General features: G+C 31.7%; 2 protein-coding genes across 2 annotated transcripts in view; both read left to right on the forward strand.

Annotated features, from left to right (window-relative positions):
* Positions 1-13648, forward strand: part of LOC143223917 (uncharacterized) — a 139453-nt gene extending 125805 nt beyond the window's left edge. The window contains exons 46-52 of the mRNA XM_076452391.1: positions 2887-3180; positions 4442-4477; positions 4930-5052; positions 10184-10477; positions 11661-11696; positions 12148-12270; positions 13191-13648. Coding sequence (XP_076308506.1) covers positions 2887-3180; positions 4442-4477; positions 4930-5052; positions 10184-10477; positions 11661-11696; positions 12148-12270; positions 13191-13648 — 1364 coding nt within the window. The remainder of the gene's footprint in view (positions 1-2886; positions 3181-4441; positions 4478-4929; positions 5053-10183; positions 10478-11660; positions 11697-12147; positions 12271-13190) is intronic.
* Positions 13649-13663: 15 nt separating this feature from the next.
* Positions 13664-21698, forward strand: part of LOC143222551 (uncharacterized) — a 78321-nt gene continuing 70286 nt past the window's right edge. Inside the window, exon 1 of the mRNA XM_076449187.1 lies at positions 13664-13981. The gene's annotated coding sequence lies outside the window, so the exon portion shown is untranslated. The remainder of the gene's footprint in view (positions 13982-21698) is intronic.

Raw genomic sequence — 21698 nt, forward strand, 5'->3', positions numbered from 1 at the left:
AAACTTCAGAATGGATGATAATGAGATGGGACAAGGTCTGGAGAATAAGGAGGATGTGGAAGTTTTTCCTAGTCTAGCTCTTCAATCTTTACAGATGTAATCCTTGCTGAATGGGGCTGTGCATTATCTTGATGTAACACAACACCTTTATGATTGATCAAAGCAGGACTCTTTTCTTTCATTGCAACATTCAAGTGCTCTAACTGATGTAATCGTAACATTAAGTGGCAACAACTCAAAATGGATCACACCAACAATATCTCACCAAATGCTTAATAAGACTTTCCTAGGGTATAGAGGTCTATTTTGGGCTGTGCTTTAACCAGTTTACCTGCACTGAGCCATTGTCGGCAGCACTTAATATTATTATCAAATTTTCATTTTTCATCTCCACTCACTAACCAGTCCAAAAAAGATGTGTTACATTCGTGAGAGTGCACAGAAGTGCAAATGTCCACAATTGCTCTTAGGTTGACTTTTGTCAAATCCTGGGGGACCCATTTTCCAACTTTTGACATCTTTCCAAGGTGTTGCAGATGACGGTGAGCTGTTCAATGGGTTGAAATAAGCTTCTGTGCTAGTTTTTAACTGTTAAAGCACAATCTTTATCAAGTGCAGCCAGCAGCAAATCACCATTAAACTCAGCAGGACAACTTGAATGTGCTGCATCACTTAAGCTGTCTCACTTGATCTGAACTTGTAAAATCACCTTCAACATTTTTTCTCATTGAGAGAGTGCACCATAAACACTTTGAATGTTTCATTTAGCTTCTGCTTCACTGTTGCCTTTTTTAAACTCATATAGCTCTAATGTGCTCCTCAGACAAATCTGTCTTCATAAGTGTTTATTTGCTTAATGATCTGAAAAAGTAGAGTTAGGTTAGTTTCTTTTATTTATCTAAATATTTTTATACATGTCCTACTTCATATTTTAATCATTAGAATCTTCTACAAAGTCAGAAATAATAATGCACTTTCTTTATTATATTTTTGGACATTACTTATTGGATGACTCAAAACTTTAAAAAATTTTTTGTTAAAAAATCTGTTTTTTGAACTTTGAATTTACATTAGGTTTTCCTCTTATTTTCAAATTTCTGTTCTGTATACTATTACTTATAGTGGACTCTGGAAAAGTGATAGGACTATTTAAATAGTTTATTCACTCTTTACATTTTATGGAGTTGATTCTTCCATGCTATTAGAGAATGTAAATTCTCACTCTGTGGTAATGTTTCACTGATCCCTGTTGACAATTGAATGGGAAAGGGTGAGAATACTTATCATTCTCTATAACACTCACATACTTCTACCAAGAACACATTTTAAAGGTTCTGTCTAAATGAACATTCTAATCAAATGTCTGGTCATACATAGCTGTCATGGTATCCCATGTAGTGTTGTAACTGTATAGAAAAAGCTAGCACATGATTTTGGTACATGCTAAAAGAAATCAATTTAAGAGGACTTCACAAATAAACCTTGATAAAAATAGTTTTTATCACAATATATATTTAGTTTATGTGATGACATGACATAAAAAGTGTAGAGGATTATCAGTCAAGCAGAAATTTCACATAAAAGCTTTACAAAATGCTCTTTGTACTCTGTGACACATTGCTGCATACAATGTCAAGTACTCTGTAAATCATGAGACTGGGACAAGTAAATTTGTAACAAGGAAAAGAGGAGGCAGAACACCAGAATTCAATGTTACTGATATTAACTGTCTTCGTTTATGCTGCCTTGAGAACAGAAGAAAAGACTGTCACTGATCTCAATCAGGAGATAAATGACTATGTACCAAATGAGAGATAAATGTTCAGATGTACAGTATCAAGAAGAATCGGTGAGAATGGAACACTTGGTTGTGTTGAAGGTAGAAAAACCATTACTTTGATCTTCAATTATTATCAGGAGATTCACGTTTGCTAAAAACAAAAGTACAAAAACTGGACTGTTAATGGTTTGGGGGTGTTTTTCTACTGAAGCATCAGAAGACATTTGCATAACAGGTGGAATAATACCATCAGATATTTATCTGTTAAGGCATACCCAGTGGTTAGAATATTATGAGTAGAGGACAAAGAAGACAATGACCTCAAACACTCACCCAATCTATGTGAAAATTGTTTAGCTAAGAAAGAAGCTACAGGAGTCATTCAAATAATGCATTCACCCCACAAAGCCCCAGTCTAAACTAAATAGTACAGATCTAGGATTTGTTATATTAAATCCTGACAAATCTTAGCTACTTCCAAAGAAACTGAATAGAAGTGTATTAGAGACATTTGGAGTAAAATACCAAAGGAAACTTTGACTAAGTATATTGAAACAATGCCTGAAAGACTGGTTGCAGTTATTTAAACAAAAGTGGACACACAAAATATTTTACCAGTTTACTGAACTAAAACTTCCTCTGAGTTTCTGTTGTACTAAATGTGAAGGATAATAAAATTTTCATCTTTCAACTGTGGTTTACTTTCCAATGTTCTGTAAAAGTATCCTGAAATGTAATCTTTTTTTATTTTGTCCTAATGCTTTTACTCAGTACTGTATGTGGTTACTTGCTAAAGTCAAATGTTGTGATACAATCTCATAATTTATTCTAAACTACAAACTGTTCTATAATGATAATAAGAGCTTGGTACAAAACAGCATTATAAAGAATAATGTTTAACATAAAACTTGCATTTTGTGTATAAAAGAATGGATCATTGAAAACATGATGATAAGAACTGATCTGTTTAAGTTCATAACTTTGTTACAAATATTGCACATCAGTCATATCACTTAAAGTATTTCAAAGTAAATGCAAGGAAACAGTTTGTGCTAATTATTGACAGGAAGTTGTTGATGCAGTTATTCATAATATATTTCTTTCAGGTTTGTATATCTTACTGAGTGTAAAAGATCCTTGGAGTAAAGTTGACAACAAATATGGTGTTGTGCAGCTGACACACCTAGTGTATCTCGTCAGTTATAACTCGGAAAATGACAGAAAAATTGAAAATAGACTACAATATTGTCAGCCTTATCCACATCCTGTAACTTATCCTCCACATCCACCATTTCCACCAGAACCACCTACAAGTTGTCCTTCAGCACCTTACTCCTGTCTCAACTGTCATCATCACCTGGACTCTAACCTGGAGAGAATTATTTGTACATTTGATTTCAGTAAGTTCGGGATACATAAAACATTAATATGTATATCTCGTATAATACTTTACATACATTACTAAGGTACAAAGAATTAATGGCAGCAATTAAAAAAAGCTGTAGATATATGTATATATGAAAAGTATGTATATAAATATATCATAAGTTCTTAACTCTTAAAACATATAATTTTTTTGAAATAAACATACCGATTAGCTTTTAGGTACTTAGATGACTGATGACATATTTTTACTATTTTTTATTTTATATCTATAAAATTAAGTGTATTCTGTTGTGTGAAAAGAAAGTAGCAAGAAAATTATTTTTCATTGTGTTACATGATAGTGGAATAAAGCTACTGTTTGAAAGAAGATAAATATGTAACCGAAAACTGTTTATAGTGTAAGAAAATGATTATTTACAATATCATCATTTTTTGATTTATAGGTATACAGTAAACACAGCAAGATCATAAATATTTTGATTAAATAAACTTACGATTTTTTTGTAAGAAGAGAACTAAGTCAATTTTGTGTTGCTGTCGACACTGACGAGACAAGATAATTAATAATTAGAATGTTTTTTCTACAACTCTGAAAGTGTTTCTAAATGGTGAGAAATTGTTAGGTATTGTGTTGAATAATAGGGTTACAAGTTTAACTTTTCTAACTGTATACATTATTTGCATTTGAAGAATATCTGTTTACATTTTTCAGATTATACTGTAAAATTTTTTATGTCTCGTTTAACAATAATTACCATGTGGTCATGTAATCCTTTCATAACTTGAGTTTGATCAATTGTATTACAAAACTTATGTGTGTATATATAATTTTTTCTTTCGAATTAGATATTTATGTGTTAGAAAGGTTACTTTCAAGTGTTCATACAAAATGTCTTTTAAACTAAGCTATCAATGATTTTAATTAAATTATGATTATCATATTAACAATAAATAACAGTGTTCCCAAGATTCGGTGTATGATTTCGTCTCTTGGTTTACTGTGAATAAGAACATGAAATTTATGGATGAAAAACAATAGGACGTATTTGAACATTGAAACCTGATCTATTTTTATTTTTTACCTACAGTTTATATACGTTAAGATATGTATGCATATAATTTATGCAAACTTATTTATTATTTCAGTTTCTCATAGAATCATTTCATAAAACATCTTAAGTTATACAAATATATTTCTATGACTTTTATTCAACTAACCTAATGAAAACATAAATTTCAAAGTTATTCAAATTTTTTCTGTTTTGATCTTCACAGTTCTCAAAATTGACATCAAGACGATTCCTGCTTCAGGTAGTTCATCACGTGTAATTTTGTTGCCAATTTAATTACTTTGATTTTGTGAATTTTTTTAAAATGAATAAAGGTAAATACAATATAACCACGATATGTTATTTTTTACAAATATATTTTTACAACAACATAAATATTAGTAGTGTAAAAATTCACATTTTAAAAACAGGACCTCATTATATACTTTGTACCTATTAATATTATGTGTGCATATATATGTATGTGTATATATATATATATATAACATAAAAGTAAAATTTAAGTGAATAACTTAATTGAAATTTTTTATCAGTAAAATAAAAACATTAAGTAGATTTTACTTTGGTTAATATTAATTACAGAAACTGTATAATATAAAAATTAAAAAACCAAATTATTTATCCTCTAATAAATTTGCATGGACTTTTTTTTAGTGTTTTTATGTTGGCCTTATCACAATTTTTTTTTTTTAGAATATAAACATTCCTGTGGAAAGTTTGTAATTGTCAAGTTCTACAAAGGTAACAAATATGAATTTGGATATGAGATTACCTACAGTGTGAAAAGTGGCTGCTATTGCGATCAGTTGAAAGTTGGTAAGTTATAGGCATAGATGTTGAAGCATATAAAACTTACTTATACTTCATGAGATACAGTTGTTTTTGTAACAGTATTTATGTACATTTTCATATGACATGTGTTGTTATACTTTAAATTAAAGAAAGAATATAACTCATATATTCTTTTTTGTGTTTGTCAATGAACTTGATTTTGAGAATATTTTTTGAATGTATATTTTACCACTTAGAGTTTTCTTTACATTTTACTAATTATCTCTTCATAACAGTAAAACATTGTATAAGTGACTAATATTGATCAGTGTTTTATGACTGAAGTTTTAATACATGTAAATTCCTATTAGGAACTCAGTACATGCATAATATGTGTGATCTTTTTTATATGAAATCAAAAGAAAACTATTTAAAATTCAGGTATTTCTCATTCAACACTCCCTCTTGAGCAATATGATTAAGATTTTATGTGAATGTTATTTATTTACTACCAGTTTTATAGTATTTCATTTGGGAAAATTCTTGTATGCATATCTTTTTAACCATAAACATTACGTTATAATAAATAAAATATAATAGACATTTTAAACAAGGAAATACAACTAGTATTGTGATAATAATACTATTAAATAACATGTAAAAGTAATAGACATTTACATGATAATAGGAATGTAAGACTTTTTGGGTTAATTGTTTACAATGCACTATCTTCTTAGACTTTCATTGTTAATTAAATTTTTCTCTTTTCTTTTCTCTACCTTCTGTTTCTGTGGCACTCTTCCAAGATTACAAGATAGTATCATGGGAACATGTTTTTATTTAATACAAACTTCAACTTTAATTTTTGAAATTTAAATAATTTCTCAAAGTTCTGAAACTTCAAAGACTGAACTCATTATACTGCATTGTGTGTTTGTTAGTTAAAAGTTTTTATGAAAGGTTGTCGAATTTTTAATAAACTAAATCAAAATAAATCCATTAGCTACACCATTTATACAAATTTGAAGGATATGTTACAGAACTATATAAAGTTTTATCCTATAGTACACTTTACAGTCTAGCTACAGGAGGAAGATCCCCACACCTACTTCTGACTTTAACACTTATAATCTGAGAATGATCTATGATATTTTCTTGAATCAAAATGAGAAAGTATGAAAACTACTGCTGAAACATTACCATTCATGTTAACTGAGAATTAAGATACTGTGTATCATTTACTGTTCTCTAGATGCTAAAATAAAAAGGGCATGTTCAATGTCCATAAGTTTAATAAAATATCATAGTTAGAGGACTTGAACTTTTGTATTTGCTACCAATTCATTTGCCCTGGCTGAACTAATGAAGTGAATGTTAATGACTCATATATGCACATTAATCAGAAGAAAGAGCCCACAATGTAGAGCTCTGTAGAAAGAGCACATTTCAGTTTGAGTATCAGTTAAATACTCATCATAACTTTCATATACATGCCCAATAAACATGCAAAGACACATTGTGTTTGCATAAAAATTAAAAAGCTTAAATATCATTCAGTTCTAAACAAACCTTAAATTCAAGAAATAACAACAACATTGTTTCATTTATTACCTGGGAATAATATTATATGTACAAAAATAATGTTTAATAACACAAACTTTACTCACTGTTACATTAGTAAACTGTCGTCCACCAGAAACTAATTAATGAGAAGAGTGACACCAGTTAAGGGCCATGTAAATATAATTTTCTCATTTAATAATGCATGTAATTACTTATTCAATCACCATAAAATCTCTTAGCTTACGGAATAAGATTAAAATATAATTAAGAAATTATACATATAGTCCAAATAAATATATAATATTTGAATTCAGTGGATTAAAGGGGCTACTGTAGTATTACTCTAAGGTCATTGCATGAGTAATGTCCAGTTTTAGGTTCAGAAAAACGGAAAGGATTTCAAGTGCTTTTAATGTTATTTAATCAATCATGTATGTTCCATTATTATTAATCACTTCCTGTCAAGGATTCACAAGCTTCTAAATGCCACTTACATAAAATTCTTGGGGTTTGCAGGAAAAGAATGTAAAGAGGGTAATTTTGACATCTTCATGTGTTCCAAGCTCTTTTCCATCAATATAGTTCTGCAAACTTCAGAATGGATGATAATCAGATGGGACAAGGTCTGGAGAATAAGGAGGATGTGGAAGTTTTTCCTAGTCTAGCTCTTCAATCTTTACAGATGTAATCCTTGCTGTATGGGGCTGTGCATTATCTTGATGTAACACAACACCTTTATGATTGATCAAAGCAGGACTCTTTTCTTTCATTGCAACATTCAAGTGCTCTAACTGATGTAATCGTAACATTAAGTGGCAACAACTCAAAATGGATCACACCAACAATATCTCACCAAATGCTTAATAAGACTTTCCTAGGGTATAGAGGTCTATTTTGGGCTGTGCTTTAACCAGTTTACCTGCACTGAGCCATTGTCGGCAGCACTTAACATTATTATCAAATTTTCATTTTTCATCTCCACTCACTAACCAGTCCAGAAAAGGTGTGTTACGTTCGTGAGAGTGCATAGAAGTGCAAATGTCCACTGTTGCTCTTAGGTTGGCTTTTGTGAAATCCTGGGGGACCCATTTTCCAACTTTTGACATCTTTCCAAGGTGTTGCAGATGATGGTGAGCTGTTCAATGGGTTGAAATAAGCTTCTGTGCTAGTTTTTTAACAGTTAAAGCACAATCTTTATCAAGTGCAGCCAGCAGCAAATCACCATTAAACTCAGCAGGACAACTTGAATGTGCTGCATCACTTAAGCTGTCTCACTTGATCTGAACTTGTAAAATCACCTTCAACATTTTTTCTCATTGAGAGAGTGCACCATAAACACTTTGAATGTTTCATTTAGCTTCTGCTTCACAATTGCCTTTTTTAAACTCATATAGCTCTAATGTGCTCCTCAGACAAATCTGTCTTCATAAGTGTTTATTTGCTTAATGATCTGAAAAAGTAGAGTTAGGTTAGTTTCTTTTATTTATCTAAATATTTTTATACATGTCCTACTTCATATTTTAATCATTAGAATCTTCTACAAAGCCAGAAATGATGATGCACTTTCTTTATTACATTTTTGGACATTACTTATGGGATGACTCAAAATTTTATGAAATTTTTTGTTAAAAATCTGTTTTTTGAACTTTGAATTTACATTAGGTTTTCCTCTTATTTTGAAATTTCTGTTCTGTATACTATTACTTATAGCAGACTCTGGAAAAGTGATAGGACTATTTAAATAGTTTATTCACTCTTTACATTTTATGGAGTTGATTCTTCCATGCTATTAGAGAATGTAAATTCTCACTCTGTGGTAATGTTTCACTGATCCCTGTTGACAATTGAATGGGAAAGGGTGAGAATACTTATCATTCTCTATAACACTCACATACTTCTACCAAGAACACATTTTAAAGGTTCTGTCTAAATGAACATTCTAATCAAATGTCTGGTCATACATAGCTGTCATGGTATCCCATGCAGTGTCGTAACTGTATAGAAAAAGCTAGCATATGATTTTGGTACATGCTAAAAGAAATCAATTTAAGAGGACTTCACAAATAAACCTTGATAAAAATAGTTTTTATCACAATATATATTTAGTTTATGTGATGACATGACACAAAAAGTGTAGAGGATTATCAGTCAAGCAGAAATTTCACATAAAAGCTTTACAAAATGCTCTTTGTACTCTGTAACACATTGCTGCATACAATGTCAAGTACTCTGTAAATCATGAGACTGGGACAAGTAAATTTGTAACAAGGAAAAGAGGAGGCAGAACACCAGAATTCAATGTTACTGATATTAACTGTCTTCGTTTATGCTGCCTTGAGAACAGAAGAAAAGACTGTCACTGATCTCAATCAGGAGATAAATGACTATGTACCAAATGAGAGATAAATGTTCAGATGTACAGTATCAAGAAGAATCAGTGAGAATGGAACACTTGGTTGTGTTGAAGGTAGAAAAACCATTACTTTGATCTTCAATTATTATCAGGAGATTGACGTTTGCTAAAAACAAAAGTGCAAAAACTGGATTGTTAATGATTGGAAAAGGGTGTTATAAATGGATGAGTCCAAGTTTGAAATATTTGGGTGAAAACATAGGTTGTATGTCCAACAGTGAAAGATACTTACCTCAGTGTTTAGCACTCACCATGAAGCATGGAGCAGGCAGTGTGATGGTTTGGGGGTGTTTTTCTACTGAGGCATCAGAAGACATTTGCATAACAGGTGGAATAATACCATCAGTTATTTATCTGTCAAGGCATACCCAGTGGTTAGAATATTATGAGTAGAGGACAAAGAAGACAATGACCTCAAACACTCACCCAATCTATGTGAAAATTGTTTAGCTAAGAAAGAAGCTGCAGGAGTCATTCAAATAATGCATTCACCCCCACAAAGCCCCAGTCTAAACTAAATAGTACAGATCTAGGATTTGTTATATTAAATCCTGACAAATCTTAGCTACTTCCAAAGAAACTGAATAGGAGTGTATTAGAGACATTTGGAGTAAAATACCAAAGGAAATTTTGACTAAGTATATTGAAACAATGCCTGAAAGACTGGTTGCAGTTATTTAAACAAAAGTGGACACACAAAATATTTTACCAGTTTACTGAACTAAAACTTCCTCTGAGTTTCTGTTGTACTAAATGTGAAGGATAATAAAATTTTCATCTTTCAACTGTGGTTTACTTTCCAATGTTCTGTAAAAGTATCCTGAAATGTAATTTTTTTTTTTTTGTCCTAATGCTTTTACCCAGTACTGTATGTGGTTACTTGCTAAAGTCAAATGTTGTGATACAATCTCATAATTTATTCTAAACTACAAACTGTTCTATAATGATAATAAGAGCTTGGTACAAAACAGCATTATAAAGAATAATGTTTAACATAAAAACTTGCATTTTGTGTATAAAAGAATGGAACATTGAAAACATGATGATAAGAACTGATCTGTTTAAGTTAATAACTTTGTTACAAATATTGCACATCAGTCATATCACTTAAAGTATTTCAAAGTAAATGCAAGGAAACAGTTTGTGCTAATTATTGACAGGAAGTTGTTGATGCAGTTATTCATAATATATTTCTTTCAGGTTTGTATATCTTACTGAGTGTAAAAGATCCTTGGAGTAAAGTTGACAACAAATATGGTGTTGTGCAGCTGACACACCTAGTGTATCTCGTCAGTTATAACTCGGAAAATGACAGAAAAATTGAAAATAGACTACAATATTGTCAGCCTTATCCACATCCTGTAACTTATCCTCCACATCCACCATTTCCACCAGAACCACCTACAAGTTGTCCTTCAGCACCTTACTCCTGTCTCAACTGTCATCATCACCTAGACTCTAAGCTGGAGAGAATTATTTGTACATTTGATTTCAGTAAGTTCGGGATACATAAAACATTAGTATGTATATCTCTTATAATACTTTACATACATTACTAAGGAACAAAGAATTAAAGGCAGCAATTAAAAAAAGCTGTAGATATATGTATATATGAAAAGTATGTATATACTTTTGATGACATATTTTTACTATTCTTTATTTTATACCTATAAAATTAAGTGTATTCTGTTGTGTGAAAAGAAAGTAGCAAGAAAATTATTTTTCATTGTGTTACATGATAGTGGAATAAAGCTACTGTTTGAAAGAAGATAAATATGTAACCGAAAACTGTTTATAGTGTAAGAAAATGATTATTTACAATATCATCATTTTTTGATTTATAGGTATACAGTAAACACAGCAAGATCATAAATATTTTGATTAAATAAACTTACGATTTTTTTATAAGAAGAGAACTAAGTCAATTTTGTGTTGCTGTCGACACTGACGAGACAAGATAATTAATAATTAGAATGTTTTTTTCTACAACTCTGAAAGTGTTTCTAAATGGTGAGAAATTGTTAGGTATTGTGTTGAATAATAGGGTTACAAGTTTGACTTTTCTAACTGTATACATTATTTGCATTTGAAGAATATCTGTTTACATTTTTGAGATTATACTGTAAAATTTTTTATGTCTCGTTTAACAATAATTACCATGTGGTCATGTAATCCTTTCATAACTTGAGTTTGATCAATTGTATTACAAAACTTATGTGTGTATATATAATTTTTTCTTTCGAATTAGATATTTATGTGTTAGAAAGGTTACTTTCAAGTGTTCATACAAAATGTCTTTTAAATTAAGCTATCAATGATTTTAATTAAATTATGATTATCATATTAACAATAAATAACAGTGTTCCCAAGATTCGGTGTATGATTTCTTCTCTTGGTTTACTATGAATAAGAACATGAAATTTATGGGTGAAAAACAATAGGATGTATTTGAACATTGAAACCTGATCTATTTTTATTTTTTACCTACAGTTTATATACGTTAAGATATGTATGCATATAATTTATGCAAACTTATTTATTATTTCAGTTTCTCATAGAGTCATTTCATAAAACATCTTAAGTTATACAAATATATTTCTGTGACTTTTATTCAACTAACCTAATGAAAACATAAATTTCAAAGTTATTCAAATTTTTTCTGTTTTGATCTTCACAGTTCTCAAAATTGACATCAAGACGATTCCTGCTTCAGGTAGTTCATCACGTGTAATTTTGTTGCCAATTTAATTACATTGATTTTGTGAATTTTTTTAAAATGAATAAAGGTAAATACAATATAACCACGATATGTTATTTTTTACAAATATATTTTTACAACAACATAAATATTAGTAGTGTAAAAATTCACATTTTAAAAACAGGACCTCATTATATACTTTGTACCTATTAATATTATGTGTGCATATAGATGTATGTGTATATATATATATATATAACATAAAAGTAAAATTTAAGTGAATAACTTAATTGAAATTTTTTAACAGTAAAATAAAAACATTAAGTAGTTTTTACTTTGGTTAATATTAATTACAGAAACTGTATTATATAAATATTAAAAAACCAAATTATTAATCCTCTAATAATTTTGCATGGACTTTTTTTAGTGTTTTTAAGTTGGCCTTATCACAAATTTGTTTTTTTAGAATATAAACATTCGTGTGGAAAGTTTGTAATTGTCAAGTTCTACAAAGGTAACAAATATGAATTTGGATATGAGATTACCTACAGTGTGAAAAGTGGCTGCTATTGCGATCAGTTGAAAGTTGGTAAGTTATAGGCATAGATGTTGAAGCATATAAAACTTACTTATACTTCATGAGATACAGTTGTTTTTTGTAACAGTATTTATGTACATTTTCTTATGACATGTGTTGTTATACTTTAAATTAAAGAAAGAATGTAACTCATATATTCTTTTTTGTGTTTGTCAATGAACTTGATTTTGAGAATATTGTTTGAATGTATATCTTACGATTTAGAGTTTTAATCAAATGATATAAATTATAATAAATTAAATCAGAATGAGTCTATTGGTAATATATTCTGTACAAATTTAAAGGAGGAGTCACAGAACACCTGATGATTTAGCTTACAGGAAATCTTTAGGTCTTGATATCTGATTCTTACATTTAGTTCTGATGTTAAGAATTAGGATCTGAGTATCATATATTCTCTTTAATTAAGATTAAAAGGTAGCTAAGCTAACTCAAATCAAAGCAATGTTGCCAGAAAACCTGAAACATTACCATTATACTGATTTAAGTATTGAGATACTCCTTGTAGATTATTCTTGGAATAAATTTGGTTTTCTTCTAAAGTCCATATTCAATAACCCTGAGTTTAGTAATTTTATTAATTTTACATTGTGAGGTTTGATTAACAACATGCTTGACCAACCTGAACTATAGAGTAAAAAAATCTATGACTACTGATCTCACATAAGTCAGGAGGTTCAGCTCATACTGTAAACCTCTGCAACAGAATTATGTTACCATTTAAATGCCAACTGAAAACCATGTGTGAAAAGCTGATGATTAGAATTAAATTTACTTACATTAATAACTATAAAATAAAGCAATGTTTATTAGTCCTCTTAGAAGCTTTCAAAGTAATGCAATTAAATATATGTTTCAATTCACAGACTCTAATTTATACACAAAAACATTTATTAATGCATTTCTTTCAGGTCTACACATCTTGCTGAGTGTAAAAGACCCTTGGAGAAAATTGGGCTTCAAATATGATTCTGTGCAGTTAGCAGACCAAGTCTATCTTGTATATTATGAACCAAGAAATGAAGGAACATTTAAACAGAAACTAAAGTATTGTACATCTTATCCATCACCTGTACCTTATCCGTCACCTGTACCTTATCCGTCACCTGTACCTTATCCACCACCCGAACCTTATCCACCACCTGTACCTTATCCACCACCTGTACTTTATCCACCACCTATACTTTACCCACCACCTGTAACTTATCCACCACCTATACATTACCCACCTCCTGTACCTTACCCATCTCCTGTAACTTTCCCACCACCTGTATATTATAGTAATATATCACCATCTGTACTTTTATTCCTCCTCTGTAATTTTTTCCACCACCTGTACTTTTACCTATCACCTGTAAACCACCTATAATCTTGTAATCTTATCCACCATCTAAACATTACCCAACACCTGTAACCTACCCACCACCTAGAACTTATCCACCACCTAGAACGTATCCACCACCTGTAACTTACCCTCCTCCTGTAACTTACCCACCACCTAGAACATACCCACCACCTGTAACATATCCCCCACCTTATATACCACCTGTAACATATCCCCCACCTATTACTTACTCTCCACCTGTAACTTATCCCCCACCTAGACCACCTACAAGTTGTCCTTCAGTTCCTTATTCCTGTCTCAACTGCCATTATGACATAGACTATAAACTGGTGGAAATTATTTGTGCCTTTGATATCAGTAAGTTCAATCATCACAAAGAATTTAGTCTGTATATTTCATATTATAATTTATACACATAGCTACAGATAAAAAACTAATGATTATAGTTGAATGACAGTTTTTAGTTATTTATAGGGGATACAATATACAAGTGAAGAAAAATCTTTTTAAAAAAGGAAGTAAATGTAGGGATGGCTAATATCAGTCCTTCAAAAACAATGGAAATAGGAAGATAGTAGGGATGCCATTTGCATCATTCCTACTTGATAGTGTAGGCACACCATACGGTCAAATGTTAACAGATGAAAAGTGAATAGATTAAGCTCAACTGTGATTAAATAATTTTATATAGTCATGTGTGGTAATTCTTGTTTGAGCTATTCTATAGGGATGATGCAAATACCATTCATCCTATTTTGTTTGATTTGTTTCTGAATGATTAATATTAACCACTCTTATATTTACTTCCATTTAAAATATTTTTTTTTACTTGCTTGCTTGTTTTTTTATCACAATGTTTCAATTGGCATAGGAAGGTTGTCTTTGTTTTTAAGTTATCAACACAGTGAGGTTCCAACTACAGTATTTACTGTTCATTTATTATTGACTGGTAATTCTTATTTCACCTGTACTTTTAAAGGAACACCAAATTTTTGTAAGACAACTAACTGAAAGGGGTAATAACAATAGCATTTACAATGGAATTATTATTTTTTTAATTTTTTACAAATAGGCATTAATAATACCTGTAAAAGCAGGTACTCTGTTAGGAACTATATCATCTCAGAGAATTTAGTTGACACTGCTGTTTTGAGTTATCAAGTAAAAAAAGAAGAAAAAGAGAAATTCAAACTTTCTGCTATATCATAGCAGATATACAGACATTTCCAGAACTTGTGATTCAGTCATTACATAGATATTGTTATAAAGGGAAACATTGAACATCATTAAGAAAATATTTAAAGTACTATTTCAATAAACAAAACATTTATATTGTAAGTTGATGTAATCACCAACAAATCAAAAGATACCTTTTGTACTTTTATAATAAGCATTTTATGTACTTAGATCAACATTTTGTTACTATTTTCCTTTTTGTATTCATAAAAAGTGAAATTTTATCATATCAATTACTTTCTATAGTAATAATGTAACCATCAAATATAAGTTTTACCTAAAATGGACATCAAGCCTCACATCATTGTCTTTGCTGTGAGAACTTATATTATTTTGGTTGTTAGGTTTTAGTTTATGGTGACTTCTTTTGGTTGGTTGTATAAAAACAGTTAATTATCAATCCTTTATCTGTTCTTATTATAATACATAAATATTGCATAATTAGTAGTAAGACATGCTTATATTTTACATACAATTTATCATTGTTTCATGGCATTATGATTAAAACACTCACCTCACAATTATACTGACCTTTTCAGCCATGGGAATTATAATATTACTGGCAATTCCACTATTCATTGGTAAAAGAGTAACTCAAGAGTTGATGCTGAGTATTGTCAGATAGGTATTTTCCATTTTGATTGGTGTTTCAAAATTTGGGCTGACAACATATCACCTTAGAAGCTTTATCATGAATAAAATAAGAAACATGTCATTGTTTCAAAACACACTTACCTTCCACTGATACTATAACTATTTCTCAGCTTCCAGAGTTTCCACTCTTTTCCCATCTAAGCATTGAGAATGCTTGCTCCAATTTTTTATACTCCACTTGAATGCCTTAGGCAAATTCTAATTTGCAAATATTTCCACCAATTTCAATATGCCATCTGTCTTGGTACTGTGTATAAGCACCTCATCCTGATAATGTAACTGCTTTTTCTCAACATAGCATTCATCATGAGTTTCTGTCAACTTGAGTTTTCTCTTTACTTACTGTTTATATAGTGAATTAGTATGAGATCAACAGTTCTACAGTTATCTTTTTATTTATAACTATACATTACACTATGTAACAAAATTTTTACTTTTTCTTGTTCCTGGGCAGAAAGTGTCATTTTCCTAAAGTAAATGGAAAAAGACCTATTTTTTTCTTCAAATTTTGCTTTTATGACCTGAGTAATGAAATTTTCAAACATGATGAGGTCTGGTACGCGAAAGTGATTTACATTACAGTCACAAGTCTCAAAAAACTATTCACTTCTAAACATTTTTGTTCATTTTTGTATAACTTTAGTATAAATACATGTAAATCTTGATTCATATGTTGTTTTATTCAGACCTCCTTTTCTCTATCCCCTATTATTTGCTGAAGTTCCAGAAATGTTAGAATTCTGAATTGATAGCACCCATTTACATTCTTCTTTATTATCCTTAGCTTCTAATCTTTTTTTGGCTCAAATTTAGGAATTTAGGCAGTATTTCCCAACCCCATACTCTGGTTTCCAGGTATATTGGTTCCTATAATTGGGTCCATCCATTTTCCAGAGGATATTTGGTTCAGGTAGACTGAAGACAATGGCATAGATTGACTACTCTAAGGTACAGGAGCAGTGGGAACACAGTTGTATCACTTCCTGGACATTTGGAACTCTTTCACCAGTGATCCATAAAGCTCCAGATTCTGGCTTCAGTTTGTCGTTCAGTTTACATCAACTTCACTATTGTCTGTTCAATTTGTTGCTACTTCGTCTCCAATAGATGCACAGCAGTTGAGCTCCATTCCTAGGCTGTAAGAGAGTTCTTAGTCAAATAGGCAATAGAGAGGGCTGATCCTGTTTTTTCCAGAATTTCATTCACTTTTATTTGTGGTACACAAGAAAATAAAACATTGACATCCAATCACCAATCTATCTTGATTAAGCCAATTTTTAGATCCTCCTCTCTTTGCTATGGAGTCTCTTCTCACCCAACAATGGCACTTTGCACAATGACTCTGGGTGGCCAAATTCAATGCCATTGATGTTCATATCCCCATAGCAGAATCTTCCTAAAAGTTTCTTAGCTTTGAGTGCAAATGCCAGGTGCTACAGTTATGGACTCTTCCTTTGGATCATACATCAACACCTTATTTTTTCTGCAGAGTGATTTGAACTTTTTATCATCAGTTATATTCTTTGGGCCTTTGTACACATAATTATATGGATGACTGGCTCTTTTGGTTTGTTTGTTTTTGAATTTCGCACAAAGCTACTTGAGAGCTATCTGTGCTAGCCCTCCCTAATTTAGCAGTGTAAGACTAGAGGAAAGGCAGCTAGTCATCACCATCCACTGCCAACTCTTGGACTACTCTTTTACCAACGAATAGTGGGATTGACCATTACATTATAATGCCCCCACAGCTGAAAGGGCGAGCATGTTTGGCACAACAGGGATGCAAACCCACGACCCTCAGATTACGAGTCGCACGCCTTAACACGCTTGGCCATGCCGGGCCTCTAGTTTTGGAAAGTACAAAAGTGGGCTTCTTTATCAGCTTGGAGAAATCTCTTTTGTCACTGACACAATATCTCGTTAATTTGGGCCTGTCTTTCAATATTCACTTACGTTGTGCTCAACCAACCCCTATCAGGCTTCAAACCATGAAAAGAGCATCTGGATTTTATTTTTGTCTCCTTTTCCTACTGCACAGATAGTTTTCATTCTTCTGGGAATGTGAGCATTTCTCAAATCTCTAATTCCTTTGGAATGAGCATATATGAAGTCCCTTCAATGGTTACTGTTTGACTAATGGATCATGCATTCTGATTATTTGGATATGTAATTGCCCACTGTCTTGTGTGATGTATTCTGATCCAATAACTCAACCCAAGTGTTGTGTTACTGATCTTTTTATTAAATAGCAAGGGCTAAGTAATAAGCAACCATCAACTGTAATGAAGAAAAATAACAATTGAAAGTATACAATATGATAAAACATTTTAGTAGCATGATACATGACTTGATTTGGTTAGCAAGAACAACATATCTTCTTATAGCTTGTATATAACACATAAAACATATCAAAGTGCAGTAGACATAAATGCAGAATTGAATTGAAAACATTTCAATCTATAACGAATTCAGAATAGCATCAACACATACTTTCTCAGATTACAATTTATTGAACATATAAGTATAATTTACAAACAAACTGCAAATTCTATTATTAGATCTAAACCCTCGTGGTGAATCGGGGAAATTCCCACAAAAATCAATATTTTTGTTTATGATCAACAAAACTTAAACAGTTGCTTACTGACTTTGGGGCAAATACAGTTGTAGTTTAAATAAAAAAAAACAGGGACAATCCAAACCTTGAAAGTTTCTCGTGTCTACTTCGTGATAATGAAAGTATTTCTTGTAACAGTCTCAATCTCGCATGGATATGATCCAGCGTATGAATGCTCACCTCCTTTATACAATACTGTATCACTACGTGCAGCATTTGAATTGGTTTATGATTGGGATCTAACACTCGTACATGAAAATACATTCAAAGGATTATATCATTGATTAAACAGTAAGTCATAGAACATTGTTATATACTTAGATAAAACTGCATATAATGGAATCTAAAAGAAATCTGAAGTTACAACTGGTACTACTTTTAAATGCACAAGATTCTCATTCCACAAACGTGATTTGGCTAGTGCTGCTTCTAACTAATACAAATTATCATTTGGTGCTGAAGACGCTTGAAACATTGCATGATACAAAATAGATAAACAGTGTTGAGCACAACTTTCATCAAAATTTCACAGGATCATCCTGTCTCATTATTCAGGAGCAACATTGTCAATTGCAACAACAGTACTATTTAAGTGTCCATTCTACCACCTTGTCCTGAGATCCATTTCTTCACAGATGCATTTATTTAAGGATGGAGAGTTTATCTTCAAGGTAAGGAGTTCCAGGGTACTTGGAAGAAGACGTTTTGCAGTACATCAGGCAATGGTTCAAGGCCTGTCTCATTTGAATGAAAAAATTGTAATAATACATTCTGACAATTCCCTTGTTGTGTCTCAGATTTTTTTGTCAAGACATTCTTGAGACCTTTGTTTTCATACCTTGGATCTTCTTTACTGGTTTCATTCCCTTTATATCAGTTTTTTAACATGTAATGTTCCAAGAATGATAAATTTAATTGCAGATCACTTGTATTAACCCTTCTGGATTCTTCTGGCAGAATGTATGCTATATCAGGAAGTTTTTCAGTGGATTTACTCTCATTTCATGTCTATAGTGGTCTATGCCTTTGCAACTCATTGAATTCTCAACTGCAGTTGTTTTAGTTTTCAACACCTCATCCTCAAGCATTGGCAGTAGATGTGTTCAGTCAGGATTGGACAAGTTTTCATCTGTATGCCTTTCCCCTGATTTGGCATTGTCCTGGATTCTGACTATAATTTGTTCTACTCCCTGTTGAGTTCTCTTAGTTGCACCTTATTGACCAGTTCACTTCTTCACTATCTGCAGGAATACCAACCTCTACCTCTTATACATTGGAAGTCTTTGTTGAGATAACCTCAATTAGTCATTTTCCACCCAGATGTTTGGAAACACAATCTTCATGTTTGGAAGTTATGCAGTCCTTTGCCTAACAGAAGAGTTTAAAGTTTAGGTTTCTCCTTACTTAATTTAATCTCTCTTTATGCCAACCACAATTCTTTATAAAAAATGGATAATTTATTGTTAGTTGTGTATTTAAAAGTATTTAAACCCTCTTTATCCAAAAGTTTCTATCATATCCCATTTTTTAACCTGGATATCTGAGCAGGAGCTTGCTTCTTTTATGGTGGCTTTATATAAGGCATTCTTAGTTACTATTTTTAAGGATTCTAAATATTAGAAGACGTTTGAATCCCCAGTTCTTTTAGGTCTACCAAATTTCTTTCATGTTATTTTTATCTGAATGATCTTTTCAATAACTGAACTTGGATTTTACAGTTGTTTTATATGCATTGCTTATCCTACTTTTGAGCTCTTAACTTCATGTTATTTTTCCATCTTTCTCTTAAATTGTATTTTTTGTTGTTGTTAACTCATGGACATAGTTGGTTGGAGTTGTATGCAATCCATATTCATAAGACTTTTTAGCATTCCACATTTATCCTGCTTTACCCCAGTAGGTCTTTTCTTCTAAAAACTCTGACAACCAGGGAAAAGGAAAGATCCTTCTCACCAATCCATTTGCCAGCCATTTCTTTTCACCTTTATGAATACTGTCATCATGATTGTTTACTATAACTGGCCAGAGCCTACAAGTGTTTTTTGGCTCATACTAACTCATTCTGTAGCAATAGGAATAAATTCTTTATTAACTGAGATTCTTCTATCTCCCATTACTCTTCTTTGTGAATTAAGTTACATGATTTGTAATGGGTTATCATTACAGGAGAGAAATCTTTTGCATTTCATATCTCTATGCCCTTAGCCACTTCATTGAATTAATAATCAGTGATGTCAAGAAAACCCACTTGTAGTGAAAAATATATATGTAAAAATGGCTTGTTTGGGTTGAGAAAATTTTTTACATAGAGGAGTGAACAGTGATGGCCAAAGAAGGTCAAAAAGTTGTTCGCTCCTCTATGTAAAAAAATTTTCTCAACCCAAACGAGTCCTTTTTACATATATACTTTATTGAATTGCTCTCTAGAAGATGCTGTGCATTTGGTATGTGGACAACATCTGATAATTTCCTATCTAATTACTTGCGTGATCTGATAGTATTCTCTTCTGAGGATTTTCAACTATCCCTGTAGCTATTTTGACCATATCTCTTAGACTTTAATCAGAGATGATTATTTTCATCAATCGTGTGCAGTTTTTAGTTACAGGGTTCCTTTATTTTTTTTACTGTATCCCATTCTGTGGCAAGTGTTTCCCAGGCAGATGTTTTTCTTCTCAATTCTACACTAGCAACCACTTTAATTTTAATTAATACAAATTGCAACAGGCTCTGTTGAAATGAGTTGTTCCATAAGACCATCAAAGCACGTACTAGATAATATTACCTTTTCATGAAATTCACCTTCCACTCATGGCGAATCATGAATAAAACTATAGTGTATTCTGCCTGCCCCTACCAGTTGGTCTGCTTTTCAAAATGTAGGGAACTTGATTCATCTAGTGCAAAGCTTTCAGTGTACTGTTCCTCAGGACTCCCCATTGCATTTTATACCCCCAGAGTCTATTAGTACAGCTCTGGAGTTCTTACCACCCCTAGTTTCCAGTTGCTGGGATGGCAGGCAGAGACTTTCTCTCCAGAGTGTTAGAGTGTATTCCTCCACTCTTGGAGAATGGGGCAATGTTAGGAGTCCTTCTATTAGGATTTCTGATGTTTCTTCAAATGTCAGTAGAAATGACACCAACCCTTGCAGAGCCTACTCATAAGTTTGTTTCAGATTTGATATTGGGGAGTGCATGGCTCTTCTCTTTGATCAGTTATGGTTTAGTATATTAGTCATGAAAAGTGGTCTAATATCTCCTCATAATTCCAAACACGAATGGTCCCATTCTAGGTCTTTGGTTGAGCACAGGTTCCACATCATCTGCATAATTCCAGGAGCAAGTGGAATACTTCTTATCCACTTGGTTGGGAGGTGAGGATGAATGTTCATAATTCCAAACATGATAAATTATGTTCCTTTGGTTAAGTATAGCATGCACATTCCTGTCATTCCAAGCTTAGGATGTTGCCTTTTTGGACTTCATCAGGTGGAGGAGAAAGTTTGTGCACTTAGGTGTTGCTTACTTTCTCGTTGTGATTCTGGTGGTGTGAAATGTATAATTATAT

Source organism: Tachypleus tridentatus, chromosome 8 (assembly GCF_004210375.1).
Source record: "Tachypleus tridentatus isolate NWPU-2018 chromosome 8, ASM421037v1, whole genome shotgun sequence".
Lineage (NCBI taxonomy): Eukaryota > Metazoa > Arthropoda > Merostomata > Xiphosura > Limulidae > Tachypleus > Tachypleus tridentatus.